Below are 21,571 nucleotides of genomic sequence, written 5' to 3' on the forward strand. Positions count from 1 at the left end.
GCCTCAACCTTGCCCAGGAGGCAGAGGTTGCAGTGAGCCAAGATCACACCACTTCACTCCAGCCTGGGCAACAGACCAAGACTCTGTCTCAAAAAACAAAACAAAACAAAACAAAACAAAACAAAACAAAACAAAACTCCAGCCTGGGCAACAGAGCAAGACTCTGCCTCAAAAACAAAAAAAGCACCTGAATGAATAAAACATTTAAGAATAAATCTAACCAATGAGGTAAAAGACTAGTACACGGAAAACTACAAAACATTGCTAAAAGAAGTTAAACACTTAAATAAATGGAAAGGTCGCATGGATTGGAAGAATTTATAGTTAGGATGACAGTATTACTCAAAGCAATCTACAGAGTCAATGCAATCTCTATCAAAATTCCAACAGCTTTTTTTTCCCAGAAATGAAGAAAAAAAAATTTCAAATTCATACAGAATTGCAAGGAGCCCTTGATAGCCAAAATAGTATTGAAAAAGAAGAACAAAGTTGGAAGACTCACACTTCCGAATTTCAAAATTTACTACAAATCTATAGTAATCAAACCAGTGGTACTGACATAAAGACAGGCACATAGCCCAGTGGAATAAAAGTGAGAGTCCACAAACAAACTCGCATGTCTATGGCCAACTGATTTTCAACAAGGGTGCTAGCACCAGTAAATGGGGAAAGAATGATCTCTTCAACAAATCCAGGTGCTGGGACAACTGAAGGCCAAGGCAGGTGGATCACTTGAGGCCAGGAGTTTGAGATCAGCCTGGCCAACATGGCGAAACCCCATCTCTACTAAAAATACAAAAATTAGTCAGGCATGGTGGCTTGCACACCTGTAATCCCAGCTACTCGGGAGGCTGAGGCACAAGAATCACCTGAACCTGGGAGGCGGAGGTTGCAAGGAGCCACTGCACTCCAGCCTGGGCGACAGAGTGAGACTGTGTCTCAACAATAAGGAGGAGGAGGAGAAGGAAGAAACAAGAGTTAGTGAGGATGTGGAGAAATTGGAACTCTCATACATTGCTGGTGGGAATGTAAAGTAGGGCAGCTGCTGTTGAAAACAGTTTAAGCAATTTTTCAAAAAAATTAAACCTGGCATTTCCACTCTACTTTGGGGTATACACCCCAGAGAACTGAAAATAGAAACTCAAACAACACTTGTACATGAATGTTCACAGACAAAAGGTAGAAACAATTCAAATGTCCATCACCAATGAAAAGATAAACAAGATGAGGTATATTCATACAACACGAAACAGTATCATGCAGGCATAAAATGGAATGAAGTACTGTTACATGCTACAACGTGGATGAACTTTGAAAACAGGTCAAGGAAGCCAAACACAAACGGCCACATGTTGTATGATTTGTATGATTCCATTTATATGAAATATCCAGAATAGGTAAATACAGAAAGCAGATTGGTGGTTGCCAGAGGCAAGGGAAAATGGTGGGTAATGAGTACAGGGTTTTCTTTTGGGGTGATGAAAATGTTTTGGAACTTGTAAGAGGTGGTGGTTGCACAACGTTATGAACGTACTCAATGTCACATACTTGTATACTTTAAAGTGGTTAATTTTATGTTATGTGACTTTTATCTCAATTTTTTTAAAAAAGGGGGAGCCTAAAATGTGATGAATTCCTGGCTCAACCATCTACTAACTTGTATAGCCTTCAGGAAATTAACCTATTTGAGCACCAGTTTCCCCCACATAAGAGAAGGATAATTCCTTCTAACTTTGATGGTTATTATGAGGATTGAAAGAGACATGAAAATAAAGCAGCTAGCACAATGCCTGGAAGACAAGAGGCACTTGAAACGAAAGTTAACTGTTTCATCTTAATTTCTTATTTACGTTCCCTTGAATCTCACATATTTTTCTCCAAAGAATTTTACACTCATAAATCTCTTCATATTTATGAGAATGTCCTTCTCTTGAGCTGAAGAATTTTTTCAGTCTCAATGAGGACTATTTTCTTCGTATTCATCTTTGGGTGGAAAGGGCCCTATGCAGGCCAGTGATGTGACAGAAGGTAAATAGACTGCATGTGTCTCTGTATGTCCAGTACCCAGCAAATTCCACATCTCTGCTGTGAGAGTTGACATGTGAAAGAGGTAACCAATACAAAACTTCCTGCCCAGCCATTCAAAGGATTTACTCAAGTCCCGATCAAGGGAAAAGTAATTTTCACTGAAGTCCCCCACCTTATTAACCTTATTCCTCAGGCTCTTAGAGCACCAAGGGCAAAGAGTCAAATAGAAATTGAGACTGTGGTTCACCAAGGCCACTACGCTGTTCCCACAATATTCTCCTAGTTAAGGCTTGTTCAATATCGGAAGTCAGCAAACTCTTTCTATACAAAGCCAGATAATAAATATTTCAGGCTTTGTGGGTCTGTCTCTATCGCAACTACTCAACTGTCATTGTATTGCAAAAGCATGCACAAAAAATACTTAAATGACTGTGGCTGCATTCCAACAAAACTTTATTTATAAAATAAAGCCCACAGGCAGTAGTTTGCCAGCTCCAGACCTATACAACTAGGGAAGGTTCTCCTGCCCATCCTAATATGGTAGAGTCTTAACAACAATGACTTGGGCCTCCTGGATCAACTTTCAGCTGTGCCATTTGGGGAAGGTTCTACAATCCATCATTACCACACCAAGGATTCTGGGCCCTCTGACACACAGAGGTAAAACAGAGGTTCTCACTATACCATTCTCATTCAGTCCATTATCAGCTAATAATGTTACTCCTTAACTCTATCCCCAGCTTTATGGTAGTTCTCACGTGGGGTTCTGGGAAATGCTTCCCCACCACCCATGCCCTGCTTTATTATTGACATGAGTTTTTCCTAAAGCAGACTTCAATGGAGAATTTATTGGGGGAAAAAAAAAAAAGTGGGGGGGAAGGTTTCACACTATCATGTCAACTACCATCTTATCTCAAATTTACCTCTCCCAAACTATATGCTAAACTTCCTGAGAACAGAAAACACGACTTTAAGGCTGGGCTCGGGCCACGGTGGCTCACACCTATAATCCCAGCACTTTGGGAGGCCGAGGAGAGTAGATCATGAGGTCAAGAGATTGAGATCATCCTGGCCAACATGGTGAAACCCCATCTCTACTAAAAATAAAAAAATTAGCCAGACGTGGTGGCGGGCGCCTGTAGTCCCAGCTACTCGGGAGGCTGAGGCAGGAAAATCACTTGAACCTGGGAGGTGGAGGTTGCAGTGAACCGAGATTGTGCCACTGCACTCCAGCCTGGCGACAGAGCAAGACTCTTTCTCAAAAAAGAAAAAAGAAAACATGACTTTATATTTGTTAATTTATCCATGTTAAATTCCTTAAAAGTAAGAATTACATCTTATTGCTTTTTTGCAGTCAGTGCCTAGCTAAGTGCCTGATATTTGATAGGCATTCAATAGATTTTTCTTAGATGTCTGGTTGAATTTTACTTTATAATGCCATGCCTAGAACACAGTGTTTTAAGTACAGGAAGTAGCTTTAAAAAAAAAAAAAAAAAAGTCGACTTTTAAAAATTAAAATGCTTTAATATATGAAAGTCACCTTTAAATTGCAAAATATGAACTACAGCTTCTAATTACACAGTAAATCAGTGTTGGATTACTTTTTATGTAGAAATAGATCACCATGTACTACTTTGTTATTTTCTGAGACGGAGTCTCGCTGTGTCGCCCAGGCTGCAGCGCAGTGGCCCAATCTCCGCTCACTGCAACCTCTGCCTCCTGGGTTCAAGCGATTCTGCCTTGGCCTCCCGAGTAGCTGGGATTATAGGCATCTGGCACCATGCCCAGCAGTTTTTTTTGTATTTTTAGTAGAGACGGGGTTTCACCATGTTGGCCAGGCTGGTCTCGAACTCTTGACCTCAGGTGATCCGCCTGTCTTGGCCTCCCAAAGTGCTGGGATCCATGCACTCCTTTGAAGTAGTTTCAACAACTGATAAAGAGCTATGCTTAAATTACTCAAGAGTTTCCACTATATAGATATTTGTTAATCAGTGCATATATATCGCAGGCCTGTAGGGGGAAAAAAGATTCACACTCATTTTTGTTTCTGAAGTTTTGAAGAAAAGTGGCATTAAGGAGCTAGTATAAATCACTTAAGCACATTTATCAGAGACTAATGAAATTATTCACCTTATAGTACAGAAGAGATGTTCTCTTCTTTGAATTAATTATATTTTTATGATTACCATAAAAGGACTTCAAAGTTAACTATAAGTATTCAATAAATAAGAATGTTAAATTAGAGAACTGAAGATGAAAGATGTAGTAGAGAGCTGTTGCAGAGTAGCAGGGACTCAGTCCCTGAAGAGGGATGAAAGATAATCCCAAGGATTTGAAAGTGGTAAACTGGAAAAGCATTCCAGCCAATTCATCCTCTAGAAGAGAGAGGGGAAATGATGATTTAGGAACTGAATCACTGTAAAAAGGAGGAATGAGGGAAAGTTTTCAGAGTAGAAAGAGGTAATACTAATTCTAACATGACTAATCCCTTACTCTGTTTACTAAAAAACTCACAAACAATAAACTAAATGTAGATTCGGATGATGAGGATAAAGGCAAACAGGAGGCTTGCAAAGGCCCAAAACTCTTCTAGTTCCCTAAAAAGGTCAGGTCAGGCCAGGCGCTCATGCCTGTAACCCCAGCACTTTGGGAGGCCCAGGCGTTGTGGATCACATGAGGTCAGGGGTTCAAGACCAGCCTGACAAACATGGTGAGACCCTGTCTCTGCTAAAAATACAAAAAAATCAGTCAGTGTGGTGGTGCATGCCTATAATCCCAGCTACTCGGGAGGCTGAGGCAGGAGATCACTTGAACCCAGGAGGTGGAGGTTGCAGTGAGCTGAGATTGTGCCATTGGACTCTAGCCTGGGTAACAAGAGCAAAACTCCGTCACACACACACCCACAGTCAGATCAGCATGGAAAATGACACAATTTCTTTAATAGATAAAAAGACAACAGAAGTGGCTCATGCCTGTAATCCCAGCACTTTGGGAGGCCAAGATGGGAGGACTGCTTGAGGCTAGGAGTTCGAGACCAGCCTGGTCAACATAGTGAGACCCTATCTTACTAGAAAAGAAAAGACAACAGCAGCATTTGTAGTTTTTCCGGTATCAACAGTCTAGCAAAATCTCAAATACAAAATATTAAAATACAAAGAATTAGAATTTGGGTGAGACTATTTCAGTGTTCCAGACACTGTTCTACAATTAATTGGGTCAGCAACAAAACCCAGGACAAGAGCAGAAACCACACACAATGGTTCTCTATGAGTGCCTCTCTAAGAGGAGACAGATCTTTTTCCTCAAGTATCTTCTTAAAATTGTTTAGCAATTAAAAAAAAAAAAAGTAGGCCGGGCACAATGGCTCACGCCTGTCATCCCAGCACTTTGAGAGGCTGAGGGAGGTGGATCACTTGAGGTCAGGAATTCAAGATCAGCATGGCCAACATGGTGAAACCCCATCTCTATTAAAAATACAAAAATTAGCCAGGCATGATGGTGGCTCATGCCTGTAATCCTAGCTACTTGGGAAGCTGAGGCACAAGAATTGTTTGAAACCGGGAAGCAGAGGTTGCAGTGAGCAGAGATGGTGCCACTGCACTCCAACCTGGGCAAGAGAGAGAGAGAGAGAGAGACAGACAGACAGACAGAGACAGAAGAGAAGAGAAGAGACGAGACGAGACGAGACGAGACGAGACAGCTCCTATCTCATGCTCAAGTTAGCTATTTCTGGAGTCAGATCAAAGCCTAGTTCCACAATTTATCAGCCACATGATTTTGGCCCTATTACATAGACCCTCTGAGACTCAGTCTCCTCATCTGTAAAATGAGGCTAAGAATAGAGTTATCTTGTTGTAGTGATTGAGACATCTAGCAGAGTGTCTAGTATGTGGTAGATGCTCAATAGGTAGTATTTGTTAATATTAGGTTTTATATTCTGCTGCCATTTTTATTCTTTATTAAAGCCAAACTCATTATTTCTCCCCCCAAACTCATATATCTTTTATAAGTTTCCCAGTCAGATAAATAATACCAAAGCTTCTAGTTTACCACATTCAAGTCCCTGGGATCATCTTTCATCCCTCCACAAGTACCAGGTCCCTGCTACTCTGCAACAGCTCTCTACTGCATCCTTCATCTTCAGTCCTCTAATGTAAGATTATTATTTATTGAACACTTACAGGCTGTACTCCAATGCTGGATGTTCACAGCTTTGTATAACCAGCTATCTCAAAAGCATATGTCACCTACTGCTTCAAAACAAACAAAAACTTCTCATAAGTCAACCACAGTCACAGGAAATGAATTATATGCATCACCACTTTCCTGTCCTGGGCCCAATGAGCATCACCCTCCAGCCTCTCTCTATCAAGCCGTACAAGCCCACTTTCCTCAAGCTCTAATTGAATGTCTTTATTTCAACCCCATTCAATTATCCTTGCCTTGTTGTAAGCATGACCTTTTTGGGTTTTTGCTAAGAAAACCATGCTATAAAACATGCCGATCTCATAGGCACTTTAAAACAGATACACAAGGCTGGGTGCGGTGGTTCACGCCTGTAGTCCCAGCACTTCAGGAGGTGGAGGTGGGCAGATCACTTGAGGTCAAGAGTCTGAGACCAGCCTGGCCAATGTAATGAAACCCCATCTCTACTAAAAATACAAAAATTAGCCGGGCATGGTGGTGCATGCCTGTAGTCCCAGATACTCGGGAGACTGAGGCACGAGAATCGCTTGAACCCATGAGGTGGAGGTTGCAGTGAGCCGAGATCACACCACTGCACTCCAGCCTGGGTGAGAGAGAGACTTCGTCTGCGGGGAGGAGGAGGGAACAGAAACACGCATACAAATAAAAAGATAATTAACTATGCATATCTGCAGGGTAAAGGTCCAAACCAGAATATCTTTTTTTTTTTTTTTTTTTTTTGCGACAGAGTCTCTCTCTGTTGCCCAGGCTGGAGTGCAGTGGTGTGATCTTGGCTCACTGCAACCTCCACCTCCCAGGTTCAAGTGATTCTCCTGCCTCAGCCTCCCGAGTAGCTGGGACTAAAGGCATGCGCCCCCATGCCCGGCTAATTTTTGTATTTTTACTAGAGACTGCGTTTTACCACGTTGGCCAGGCTGGTCTTCAACTCCTGACCTCAGGTGATCTGCCCACCTTGGCCTCCCAACATGCTGGGATTACAGGTGTGAGCCACTGTGCCCGGCCTAGAACATCTTTCAAATGTGAGTAGTCACAATGAGTCCTAAAAAGAAGCTTAGTCACTGCCAAGAGATTTCATATGCATGTCAATGTGTATATATAACAACTTATTATATATACAATTAATACATACAGCTTAATTTTGTTTAGCTGTCAAAAAAAATCGTACGAGCTATATTTTTGCTTTGAAATTGAGCAGCATTAATTTCAGTAAATTAGGAAGTATAATCTTTGGTCTGGATCAGCCCAACATCATATTCTATGCACAAAAGACAAAATACACCTATTTGTCAGCATGACCTCTCAATTATTGCGACAGTACACAGATTAAAACAGTGACTTTCTTCTACACTTGTACAAATATAAAACATGCTAAGAATTATTTATTTATATATACACCCACAGTCAACCTTTTCAAAAAGATACCCAATTTATGCATAAACAATCACACAGACCTGACTTAGACATTTTTATAAACATTTCACTAAATTTTTAAAGGTATGCAAAATATATTGGCCTGATTATATATAAGTACAATCGGGAAGATTATATACATTTTTAATTATAATATGAGTTTCATAACAATCCGTTGTTTGACCCTAAAGCGTCAATCTTACCAGAAGCATCAAATTCTCTATTTTTGGATAATGGAATATAGATTTGAAGGTCTGATTTTAGCTGGGAAAAGGATATACTATCTATAACAAGCCTAATGACTAAACAGCTGCAGATTCTAAAAAAGAGTTTTATAATACTCTGAGATAGGCACTAATTTATGCTTTAAATTTTCCATCCAGTGATATCTTTTTAGACACATGCAAGGAGAAATCAACAACACTTAAAGAGCTGGTGTGTGACCTCATGTAGTGAAGGACAGCAAAGAGAGAAATGTTTTAGATGTATCTCATTTGCAGCAACCTCACAGGCTTGTGTTTGTTTGTTTGTTTGTTTGTTTTTTAAGTATCTATTCTTCTATCTCTTCAGACAGACCATAAGCCATATAAAGGCAAGAAAAGTATGGTTTATTTATCCTTGTAATTCAAAGTGCCCTATACACAGTAACTAAAAATCAGAGTTCACATTTAGAGTTGGTTTCCTAAGAGCAGAGATGTCCATTCTCATCCACTTTCACACTGGGCCCATCCTGCTGGCACTAACAGTGTGTGTTTTGAGAGCCAGGTATACGAAACAACCATTTTAACAAATGAGTAAATAGAAAGATAAAAACAATATATTTAAATAATAAACTATTTTTATATAAACGGCAGAGGGAGAGCTTAAAGTTACAAGAAAGTATAGAGAAAAAGGTCACAGGTTGAAGTAGGACAATGACTAGGAGAAAACATTTGGACTCTGTACATGATGTGTAATATATATCAGATATACGTATATGTATAATATATATATGCATATGTGTATGTACATATGTAAGGTATGTATATATCTCATAAATCTTTGAGTTTTAAAACCCAAGATTAGAAGAACTGAAGCTTCCATTTGCAATGTTGCATAAACAGAGCCATTGTATAAAAGGTGGTTTTATGTTCGGGAAAAAGTCAAATTTAACTTGGAAACTAATAACCTATTTCTCCCAAGTAATATCCACCCAGGAATTTTTTTTAAGCTTCAGAAATTTATAACTAAAGGCAAGTCATTAAAAGTATAGCATTTAGCATTTTATTAGGGAGGTTTTCATTTGTTTAATTTCAAACTACAATAACATTTCTTAGCAAGGTGTTCAAGGTGCTAAATTTATTATATTTATTGTTTTAAATTCTTAATCATCCTTAATCAAGAACCAATAGTATTCAAACCATTTTTGAAAATTTAATGGCAAAGAGATCTTCAGATAACTATTATTCACATAAAATAGTTCAAACATCCAATTTCAAGAAGAATACAAAAGCCACTGCATGGAAGTAAGAGATCTGTGATCTAAACACAAAAATACATTAACTGTCACGAAGGCTTAAATCCAAACGGCAGGTGGTATTTTGTACAAAAGGAAAAGCAAATATAAGAGTATCATCTTTATTTATTTGTGTGCGTATTTACATACATACACACACATATTATTTTCAATAGATGACAGATTCAGGAGTTTAAATGTTTTGGGTTAAATTGCTAAAATCATCACAGACATAAATTATATCATTCTAAAATATCACGAAAAAACTTAAAACCTTCGTCTTAACAAATTATATGCAAATGAAGCCAAATACTCAGACTAGGTATGCCATAATAGAAAAATATTTAATCTAATGTTTGTTACAGTTTCAACACTTGCCATCTGAAAGTTACTCTCCTAGTAAAACATGCTTACCACTGAACAACAGCTATGGAAACTTCAAATAACTTCTCTGAATAATTTGTAATTATTATCATAGTAAAATAATTTCCAGTAAGGTTCATTTCACAGCTGTTCAAGGGTAATCAACTATAGCCAGTAATCATAATCTACACTATTATCCTAAGTCCTAGCTCATATCTAAACACCTACCTTATTACCCTTCAAAATCTGGATTCAAATGCATCAAGCAATCTAAGTTAATGGGTCTACATGAAAAAGAAAAAAACTTCTCTTTGCTCATAAGTACTTGAACATAAATTAAATCTGTCACTGCCCTGCTTTCTTCTTCCCATCCCACCACCTTTTCTCTTTTCCCATTAGGCAGCTTTTCACTTACACAGTCATGCATCACTTAATGACAAGAATACTTTCTGAAAAATATGTCATTAGGTGATTTTATCACTGCGCAAACATCATAGAGTATACTTACACAAACCTAGATGGTATAGCTTACTACACATCTAGGCTACATGGTATGGCCTACTGCTCCAAGGCGACAAACCTGTACAGCATGTTACCTTACTGAGTACCATAGTCAATGACAAGTATTTGTGTATCTGAACATGTTTTTTATCTAAACGAAAAATACCATATCTTTAATCTTATGGGACCACCATCGTATACGCTGTCCACTGTTGACCTAAATGTCATTATGAGGTGCATGGCATAGGTCAGTTGAAAAAAAAAAAAAATAGCACGTGATTGCTAAGAACTAAGGACTACCCAACCATGATCAAGCTTACCTAAAAGTAGTCTCTTTCTGGCAGCATTCACATATTAATTCCACTTCATTAAACAACATCATCATAACCAGAGTTTTAATTACAGGTTGAGCATCCCTAATTCAAAAATCCAAAATGCTCCAAAATACAAAACTTTGAGTACTGATATGATGCCACAAGTGGAAAATTCCACATATAAGTATTTAAACTTTGTTTTAGGCAAAAATTTAAAATATTGCATAAAACTACCTTCAAGCTATATGTAGTAAGTATATATGAAACATAAATGAATTTCGTGTCTAGCCTTGGGTCCCATCCCCAAGGTATCTCATTATATATATGGAAATATTCCAAAATCTGAAAAAATCCAAAACATTTCTGGTCTCAAGCATTTCAGATAAGGAATGTTCAACCTGTACATGCCCACATGCACAGAGCACTACATTAGCTTCAAAACAGTTAAACATATACAGATATTTCTTTTTAAAAATAATGTACTTGCCTTGTGTCTGCATTTAAGTACAACTCCATAGGCTCCTATAATAAAAAGAAGTAAACAATCAAGGGCATGCATACAAACTACAGGTCTTGAAGAACTCAAAGCTCTGCTATATTGACATTGCTTCTCAGTGTTATAATAATGACCACTAAAGTGACAAGATTCTATAGTGATAATGCAGTAATGAGCCACATACAAATGGAACATACTTTATTATACATTTATTATAAAGAGTATAGACAAGTCATTTCCTCCAACAAGTATTTTTAAATGTTTCTTTTTAAAGAAAATTTCACTGGCAATATGTTTAAATGTAGGCTTATACATTTATGAAGACAAGATTTGGTCTCAAGAACTTGGAGAATAAATGAAAATTAACTCAGAAAATTCTATGGAACTTAAAACTTAAGAGCTAGGCCAGGCACAGTGGCTCACACCTGTAATCCCAGCACTCTGGGAGGCCGAGGCTGGCAGATCACCTGAGTTCAGTTCGGGACCAGCCCGGCCAACATGGTGAAAACCCATCTCTACTAAAAATACAAAAATTAGCTGGGTATAGTTGCAGGTGCCTATAATCCCAGCTACTCAAGAGGCTGAGGCAGGAGAATTGTTTGAACCCAGGAGGCAGAGGTTGCAGTGAGCCTAGATCGCACCACTGCACTCCAGCCTGGGCGCGAAAACAAACAAACAAAAAAATCCTTAAGCGCTAATGACATCCCAATAGTAAGCTCAAGCACAGAGCCCACCAAATACACTATCTGTTCTAGAAGACATTAAAATCTTCCTCTAGGATATTGAAATGCCCCTCTTCTTTTTTGTTTTGTTTTGTTTTGTTTTTAAAGTTTTTTTGTAGAGACATGGTCTCACTATGTTGCCCAGGCTGGTCTCAAACTCCTGGCCTTAAGCGATCCTCCCACCTCAGCATCCCAAAGTGCTGGGATTACAGGCATGCACCACCACATCCAGCTGAATGTCTCTCCTGACTGGCAAGGTAGTCCAGGCCTCAGTATTCCAATTAATAGCTGGTAGGATTTGCTAACTTTTGCCATAAATAAAGACTCAGTTCATGCACAAAGGCCACAAGCACTCCCACCGTCTTTGGTGTATTTCAACAAGTAAACACCTTTGGGGTTACTTATCCTATTATCTAGGCAATAAACTTCTTCCTTAGAAGTAGAACAGAGTTGACAGCGAGGTACCCAGGAAACTGAGGTTAAAATTATATTGTGAAAAATCTAACTAAGAGAATCAAAATGTCATGAATGATAGCTGAGCTTTACAGAAACATCAAGAACATTAACATTAGCAGACTGGCAAGCCTGCATTTATCTATGAGAAGGGGGCTTCAGGGATACAAAATTAGGAAATGTGTCTCCAGCAGAGTCTATGGGACCTGAACAAGTCTCCTTCACTTTGGTAGAGATGGATGAATCCTATTATCAGAGTTAGCATAGAACCAGCCATTATAACCATCTAACTTAACTTCACAATTGCCAGGCAATTGTTCAATTCTCTGTCTATGTCAGTTTTTCTATGGGGTGAAAAATACCCTGTCTAAACTACAAGAATGTAGAGTTTGCTTGACAGGTTTTTTTGTTTGTTTGTTTTTGTTTGTTTGTTTGAGACAGAGTCTCGCTCTCTCACCAGGCTGGAGTGCAGTGGCACAAGCTCACTCACTGCAACCTCTGCCTCCTGGGTTCCAGCAATTCTCCTGCCTCAGCCTCCTGAGTAGCTGGGACTACAGGTGCCCACCACCACAGCCAGCTAATTTTTGTATTTTTAGTAGAGACAGGGTTTCACCATGTTGGCCAGGATGGTCTGGATCTCTTGACCTTGTGATCCACCACCTCAGCCTCCCAAAGTGCTGGGATTATAGGCACGAGCCACCGTGCCTGGCGAAAGATTTTTATGTACTTTATATGTATATCCTAGCCAAAAAAATATGTGAGGTGATTTCCAAAGAAAGAAACATACAGCAATGGTGGTTCTGATTACAACTTAAAGTAACAGATTCTGAGATATATATATCAGATCTATATATATATATCAGTCTGGTAATTTTGAGCCAGTCCCAAAGAAGATGATCACCTATGGCTATACTGAGAAAAACTAGTTATAATCCAGAAAAACTTAGGCCCAGAATCTGGAACATTCTAATCTTGTTACACCCTATGTGCTAGCCTTCTCCAGTCAGCAGCTTTATTACATTGGTCTTTAATTCTAATACTTTTGAAAAATAAAATAGGCTATTCCAGAACAGATGGTAGGCAAGACACTGAGAATGAGTTTTTACATAACATCGGTGAAGAAATGGAAGAGGAGTTGACTAGTGAAGGAACAAAGATCTATTTGTTTTGTATGGTTTGAACTTCAGACCTTGAAACAAGCATCCAATGATTAAACTCTTTATTTTAATTGTTTCTATGTATTTGAAAAGGATTTGCCAACTTAAAAACTTAAAAACAGCTTTGCTGTTCACATAGGTAAACTTTTTTACAGTCCTTTAGGAATTCAAAGTTTATTTGAAAATTCTGAAATATGAAATTTTTGTAACATATGCTTTAAAGATACAAATGCTAAGAAACCATAATTACAATCACTTATCCTCTGTTAACGGAATCATTTATCAAAATTTCCAAAGTTATCTTTAAGTCTAGAGCAAAAACTAAGCAAGAAAAATCAGAAGAAACGATTTTTTTTTTAGGAGTCGGTTTATACAAAATGACATCATATTTCATCAAATCAATGGTATATCATTGGTCATGAGCATTATTTTATGTACTATTAGGAAAGGAAGAGCTGCCAATTAAACTGTGACATCATACTGATTATAAGATCCCCCCTGATTTCAGAGATAAAATTGTCTGCCTCAGAATTTACAAAACATAATCTCTCATTTTCAAAGAAACAGAAGTTATTTGTTTATTTACCAGGTATTAAGTACAATTTCACCAACATGGTGAAACCCAGTCTAGAGTGAAAATACAAAAATCAGCTGGGCACAGTGGCTCACGCCTGTAATCTCAGGAGGCTGAGGCAGAAGAATCACTTGAACCCAGGAGGCAGAGGCTACAGTAAGCCGAGATCGTGCCACTGCACTCCAGTCTGGGTAACAGTTGAGACTCTGTCTCGAATGAATGAACGAATGAATCAAATTTAAGTTATTCAAAATAAGCCTAGCTGATATAAAAATAAAATGTAACCAAGAAAAAAATGCAGACTAAGGAATTCATGATTGCTAAAAAGAATGAAGGCAGTCAAGATTGTTGTAACACTGGGGCTCTTTTTAAAATAAAAGGGAAAAAAAAATTTTGATTTATTAAACTTTAAAAGGTTTTAAAATGTTATTAATTTTTTATTGGAGAGACCCAAATTGTTTAAGAGTAATTTTATTTTTAATATTTTACTCTTAGACACACATGTGAATTGATACAGGTTAAATTAACAGGATCCGATTAGTAACTTTTTGGTGGTAGGAATAACTAACTGTTCATTGCTCAAAACTCAAGGAATGCAAAAATTCCAACTTACCTTCACCTACAACCCCAAGGATCTCAAATTTATTCATCACATTACCAATGTTAGGAATCTTCATGAAGACAAACTCCTCTTTTGATGCAAGCCACAAAACATGGCACCAAAAGAACTCAGAAAGCTGCGCGGTAAGACCAAAAACCTTCTGAAGGAAGAAATTCTCACTGGCTGGTGGGAACTTTCACATACTTGTTGCAATCATGAAGTATTAAACAATTCCCTGAAAAAAACAAACACAATGAAAAGCTGTAAATTTTATATTTGCAGTACTCTAATAACCAATCTTACCTTTTTGTATAGTTATTTTTCAATCCATTTTAATGTTTTATACACTTAAATGAAGAAGAAACCAACAGTAATAGGAGCGAAGAACCCAAAATGGAACGAATACAAACAAACAAATGAACCTCTCTGTATTTGAAATGAATAATATAACCACACTTTAGGGGACAAGGACAAATGAATTAACCATAGGTAACTTTTGAAAACAGCATTTTCACTATCTACTCTCCTAAAGCTAAAAACAAAAAGAATTACAAACAAATACTATACTCTACTTAGATACCTGCTTTCATACAGTGACATGAAACTTGTTTGTGTGTGTTCTAAGATAGAGCAAATAGGTGAATATACTGACCTTGGTTTCTTAATTCTCATAAAAGGGAGTAACAAATATAAAAAGGGAGAAGGCTTGGAGTTGGTGTTAACAATATAAGCTCAGTTTTTAATATACAGGGGTACAGACAGATATAAAGGTGTTTGTGTAAATGTGCACTCACATACATATATTTCCTAGCTCTGTCTGCTGAGAAGGCCTAGAAGCAATGATACCCCTATAGCTATGAACACAGCTGGGGCTCTAATAAAAGGAACTAGAGTTCCTTGAAGAAAAGGCTGATTCCAAGGGTGGGCTAGGAGAAGTACCATAGGAGCCTAGGGTATATTTTTGTGGTGCCAGAAAGTAAGGAAATGCTCAAAGAATGATAGGGGTACCTCAAAAGGACACAGGAGTCAGACTGATGTGACTCCCACTGGCCTAATTGGGCATATTTGAGCAACAAAGTAAATAAGCACAGTAACAGATTATAACCCATATAAAAGTCCTTACTGACATAAATAAATAAATAAGGGAGAAGAGAAAGCTCTTTTGCGAAGTATAATTCCAAATAATAAATGTAGTGATAAAATTAGAAAATTGCCATTTGGCAATCACTCTGGTAATAATTATTTCAAGCAAGTATGATCAATATATGCTAAAACTAGCAGTTGAAAATTTGATGGAAAACAGGATATTATCTAATCTCAAAGTATCTCCCCACAAGATACGTATTAATTACAAGAAGAAAAATAGTAATTTTATACTGAAGAATCCTGCCAGATACCACCTTAATTAAGTGATCAAGTTAACATCATCAATAAGGGGACAAACCAACATTATATGTCCCCTGATAGGATGCATCACATCACCACCTCTGTGGCATTCGTGCCAGAAATGCAAAACCTGAATCTAACCACAAGAAGCAAGAGACAAGCCCAAACTGAGGGACATTTTACTAAATAACTGGCCTGTATTCTTTTAAAATGTCAAGGTCACAAAAGACAAGAAACAACTGAGTAACAAGAAGCAACTATTCCAGATTAAAGAAGATTAAGAGATATGACAATGAAATACAATGCATGATCCTGGATTACATCCTGAACAAGAAAAAGCTTTTGTTCTTTTTTTGCTATAAAGAACAATTGACACAATTCAAATGTTCACAGATTATAGTACTGTTGTCAGTGGTTTTCTAATTTTCATATTAGTACTTCGGTTACATAAAACAGTGCTCTTGTTTTTAAGAAACAGCACTAAAGTTTTTAAAGGGGCATCGTGTTTACAACTTAAACCATTGAGAAAAATTACAAGTGTGTATGGGGAAAGAGAAAAAAAGACAGAAAGAATGATAAAGCAAATATGATAAAATGTTAACACTTGGAAAATCTAGGTCAAGGGTATAGAAAGTAGGAAATTCTTTGCACTATTTTTGCAATTTTTCTCTAAATCTGAAATATTTTCAAAATAAGCTTTGTTTCAAAAAGCTTATCCTATCTCTAAGAAGAATAACAGTGGTACCAAGACAAAATATTGTTTTAAAAGCAAGAAATGAATCTAAACAACAAGTTCCTTACTGCCTATAAAATCTGAAACTTTTAACAAGAATACCCCACACGATGTGGATAAGCATTGTCAAGAAGTGCCCTTTCATACACTGATGGTAGAAATGTAAATTGGTGCAAGTTTTCTAAAAAGCAATATATACATTATTAGGTGATTTTAAAATGTGCATATCCTGATAAGGGCATCTGACAAAAATCTACAACAAACATCATTCTTAAATGTGAAATAGTAGACACAGTCCCTTTAAAACTTAAGAACATGTGCCAGGCACAGTGGTTCACGCATATAATCCCAGCACTTCAGGAAGCCAAGGCAGAAGGATCGCTTGAGCCCAGCCTGAGCAACACAGGGAGACCCAGTCTCTACAAAAACAAAAAACAAACAAACAAAAACAAAAAAAAACTAGACTGGCGGGCATGGTTGTGGGAGGCTGAGATGGGAGGATCACTTGAGCCCAGGAGGTCGAGGCTGCAGTGAGCCTTGATTGCACCACCAGACACCAGCCTGGGCAACAGTGTGAGACTCTGTCTCTAACAAACAAACAAAAACATGACAGGGAGTTCTACTATTAATACTTATTAACATTAGTATTAAACATCCTAGCCAGGCACAGTGGCTCATGTCCATAATCCCAGCACTTTGGGAGGCTGAGGTGGACGGATCACTCACACTCAGGAATTCAAGACCAGCCTAGAAAATGTGGTGAAACCCTGTCTCTAGAAAAACAACAAAAATTAGCCGGGTGTGGTGGGGCACGCCTGTAGTCCCAGCTGCTCTCAGAGGGTGAGGAGGAAGGACTGCTTGAGCCCAGGAGGGCGAAGCTGCGGTGAGCCATGATCGCACCACTGCACTCCACCCTGGGTGACACCGCAAGACCCTGTCTCAAAAACAAAAACAAAAACATCCTCACGGGTTATAGCTGGTTTAGTAAAATAAGAAACAATAAATGAATAAAATGTATGATTGAAAAGAGGAAACGAAAACAGACAGAAAATTCAAAAGAATTCATAAATTATTGGAATTATTAGTGTTTGGCAAAGTAGCTGAACATAAGCTTAATACACAAATATCAATTGCATTTGTAAAGATCATTTGTAAGAAATAGAAAAAGCAATTTTTAAATATCACATTTATGGGTGGGGCACAGTGGCTCACGCCTGTAATCCCAGCACTTTGGGAGGCCGAGGCAAACAGATTGCTTGAGTTCACGAGTTCGAGACCAGACTGGGCAACATGGCGAAATCCAGCCTCAACAAAATATACAAAAATTAGCTGCGTGTGGCAGAGCATGCCTCTAGTCCCAGCTACTCCAGAGGCTGAGATGGGAGGATGGTTTGAGCTTAGGAAGCGGAGGCTGCAGTGAGCCAAGATTGTGCCATTGCACTCTAGCCTGCACAATAGAGCCAGACCTTGTCTCAAACAAAAACAAAAACAAAAACCACATTTACAATAATTCTTAAAAGCACATAAGATTTAACAAAAGATATTCAAAACCACTTTTCAAATATATATGTAACTTTACTCAAAGACATTAAAAAACACCTAAACAAGTTATCCCAATTTTACAGCTAGGAAGATTCAAAACTATAAAGGTATCAATTCTTTCCATATTGATCTATACAGTCAATGCAATTCCAATCACAATCCCAACAAGGTTTTCTAAAGAATTAAGACAAGCTGATTTTAAAATATATATGGAAGGGCAGAGTTCCAAGTAGAAGCAACACCCTCCTACTACAAGTATGAGCAGCAAAGAATAAGAAAAAGAAAAGAGTAAGAAAGATAAGAAAAGTTACAAGAGCACTAGGCTTTGAGGGTAGGATCTGGCAGGATGCCCTACTGAATATGTTGAGGATTATAATAGAGTGAGGGAAATTAAGAAAGGATGGTTCTGGCACAGACTAACTTAGCCAATAGAACAGATGTGAGAGCCCAGAATAGACCATACTTCAGTATCCCTACAGATTCCTACAGACCTTAAAGAAGTCAGAGTAACTCTTGAAGAAGATAAGTCAGACCATGTCACTTCTCATTCAAAACCCTCTAATGGCCTCCCATATCATTAAGAGTGAAAACCAAAATCCACATGAGCCACAGGCCTTGACGTCCCCTCCTCTGATATCATCTCCTACTAGTCTCTCCCTTGACTGGCTTCACTCCAGCTACACTGACCTCCTTTTGCTATACTTATTTTAGAAAACTTGAGTTCAGTGGAATCAAAAATTTTTTAAGGATTACTCTGACATTTAGAAAAAAACATGTCACAATTTGAGAAGAAATAAACATTTATTCATTCATTAAGCAAATAATTACTGACTGCCTCCCATGTTTTCAGGATAAGACACACAGCACAGTGGTAAACAAGACAGGCAAGGTCCTTACCCTCGTGGAACTTTACATTTTGCTGGTGGAAAAAAACACGAGACTATTATCTTGTATTTTGTTATGAAAGAGGGGAAAAGAATGATTACTCAGACAGAGAGGGCTTCTCTAAAAAGGTAACATTTGAGCTGAGATGGCAATGGCAAGGAGCCAGCTATATGAGGATCTACATCAGTCACATTCCTGGTAAAAGATGCTCAGAGCATTTCTGAAAACGAACCATTCTTTCATTTTCTATGGCTGGTTTGAAAGAACACCCAGGAAATATTTACATATTCTACTCTCTGCCAATAATGGTATGGTTCATTTCAAAGGAAACTTGAGATAAAAATTAATCATTCTGAGAAGACCCAAAAAGTTCTGTATGTAAGTATTGTAAAGAACATTTGTGGCTGGGCGTGGTGGTTCATGCCTGTAATCCCAGCACTTTGGGAGGCCAAGGCAGGTAGACGACCTGAGGTCAGGAGTTTGAGACCAGCCTGACCAATATGGTGAAACCTGATCTCTACTAAAAATACAAAAATTAGCCGGGTATGGTGGTGTGCACCTATAGTGCCAGCTACTTGGGAGGCTGAGACAAGAGAACTGCTTGAACCCGGGAGGTGGAGGTTGCAGTAAGCCGAGATCTTACCACTGCGCCCCAGCCTGAGCGACACAGCAAGACTCTGTCTCAAAAAAAATAAAAATTTAAAATTAAAACAAAACAAAAAAAGAACATTTGGTCTCACTATTCTTTGTGGCAGTCAAAACTGAGTAATAAAAACTGGGAATCAGGCCAGGCGCAGTGGCTCACGCCTGTAATCCCAGCACTTTGGGAGGCTGAGGCGGGTGAATAACCCGAGGTCAGGAGTTCGAGACCAGCCTGGCCAACATGGTGAAACCCCGTCTCTACTAAAAACACAAAACTTAGCCAGGTGCGGTGGCAGGCGCCTGTAATGTCAGCTACTTGGGAGACTGAGACAGGAAAATCACTTGAACCCGGGAGGTGGAAGTTGCAGTGAGCTGAGATCTTGCCATTGTACTCCAGCCTGGGTGACAAGAGTGAAAACTCCACCTCAAAAAACAAAAAAAACTGGGAATCAGAATGTGAGTAGGGCTGGGCACAGTGGCTCACGCCTGTAATCCTAGCACTTTGGGAGGCTGAGGCAGGCAGACTGCTTGAGTTCAGGAGTTGGAGACCAACCTGGCCAACATGGTAAAACCCCATCTCTAGAAAAAACACCAAAAAAGTAGCCGGGTGTGGTGGTGGGTGCCTGTAGTCTCAGCTCCACAGGAGGCTAAGGCACGAGAATTGCTTGAGCTTGGGAGGTGATGGTTGCAGTGAGCCAAGATCATGTCACTGCACTCTAGCCTGGGCGACAGAACAAGACTCGATCTCAAAAAAAAAAAAAAAAAAAAAATTATGCGAGTAGATACATATCTTGGATGTCAAGAATGGTCTTTTAAATACCAGTATTCATACTGAGGAAAAAAATTATGCCATATTGGATTTAGCTGCAATTTTATATATTTTATATGAATATAGCTGATTAACTTTTTTTTTTTTTTTTTTTTAAGGCATAAAAACTAAAACACTTTAGCTCTGGTGATGGCAAAATACGTATCTCGGATGAAATGTCCCTTTACAGACAAATACAAATGCTAGAGGGAATACTTTTTAGAAACGTCTTAAAAGCTCCAAACACTTTTGTGAAGAATTACCTGGCTAAAATCAAAGCAAAAGAATAGAATCCAGAGACAGAATCCAAACCACCCACAACTATTTTAGCTTTTCTGGTATTTGAAGATCCAGAAAGTGAGAGAAAAACAGGCTTGCTCTTGAAATCATTACAGATTAGGAACACAAAGTCAAGGGTGTCTCAAAATGAGAAAGTTTGTTAGCAATAACTTATTGTATATTTCAAAATATTTAAACTAAAAGAGTGGAATTGGGAGGTTCCTAACACAAAGAAATGATAAATGCTTGAAATGATGGATACCCCAATTACCTTGATCATTACACGTTGTATGCTTGTATCAAAATATAACATGTGTCCCATAAATATATACAACTATTATGTATCCATAATCATTTAAAATAAAATTTTTATAAATAAGGAGAAAGTTTGATAAATCACCACTTGAAGCCAAAACCCCAGGATATACTCCCAAGATAAGAAAAAACAGAAATAAATCAGCCCTTGGACAAACTTGAACTGTAGGTTGATGTCATCTGGGTGATCTAAGCAACACTCTGAGGGAAGATGGCATCAATCAGGCCTCACAATACTGCTACAGATAATTTCTCATTTACAAAGTGCAGTACATAATCAAAGATGGCCAAATACACAAGGTAAGATACCACGAACAAGAACCAATAGAAACAACTGAAAAAGAAAGTGACCCCCAAAGGACTTTGGGTCAGGGATAGCCTATAAATGATCAGCAATAGCCTACAAAACAACGGTAGGGTTGATGCAATAAAAACCAAAGATTGAACATTGTGACAGAACTGAAAGGTCCAAAAGGTGAAAGATCAAACTATAAAAATAAATTGGAATGCTAGATAGAGAGCATAACAAAAAAAGAGAACTAAATGAAAGAGAAAAATATTAGGATATAGAAGACATTGAACATGGTTTTAAAACTTGACCAAACGAACATATAAACTATAGCAAAGAACTGCAAAATATCTTTTTTTCCTCTCCAAGCAC

At 38.2% G+C, this 21,571-nt stretch overlaps 1 protein-coding gene across 2 annotated transcripts in view; it reads right to left on the minus strand.

The window, feature by feature from the left end:
• CDKL5 (cyclin-dependent kinase-like 5) overlaps positions 1-21,571 on the minus strand; it is a 237,155-nt gene that overhangs the window by 129,989 nt on the left and 85,595 nt on the right. For both annotated transcript variants that reach the window (XM_011995813.1, XM_011995815.1), the window contains 2 exons: positions 14,333-14,555; positions 10,805-10,839 (listed from right to left, as the gene is read on the minus strand). In XM_011995813.1, the coding sequence (XP_011851203.1) occupies positions 10,805-10,839; positions 14,333-14,396 (99 nt within the window). In that variant the 5' untranslated portion in view covers positions 14,397-14,555. The remainder of the gene's footprint in view (positions 1-10,804; positions 10,840-14,332; positions 14,556-21,571) is intronic.

The sequence above is a fragment of the Mandrillus leucophaeus genome, unplaced genomic scaffold, assembly GCF_000951045.1.
Source record: "Mandrillus leucophaeus isolate KB7577 unplaced genomic scaffold, Mleu.le_1.0 Scaffold499, whole genome shotgun sequence".
Classification (NCBI taxonomy): Eukaryota; Metazoa; Chordata; class Mammalia; order Primates; family Cercopithecidae; genus Mandrillus; species Mandrillus leucophaeus.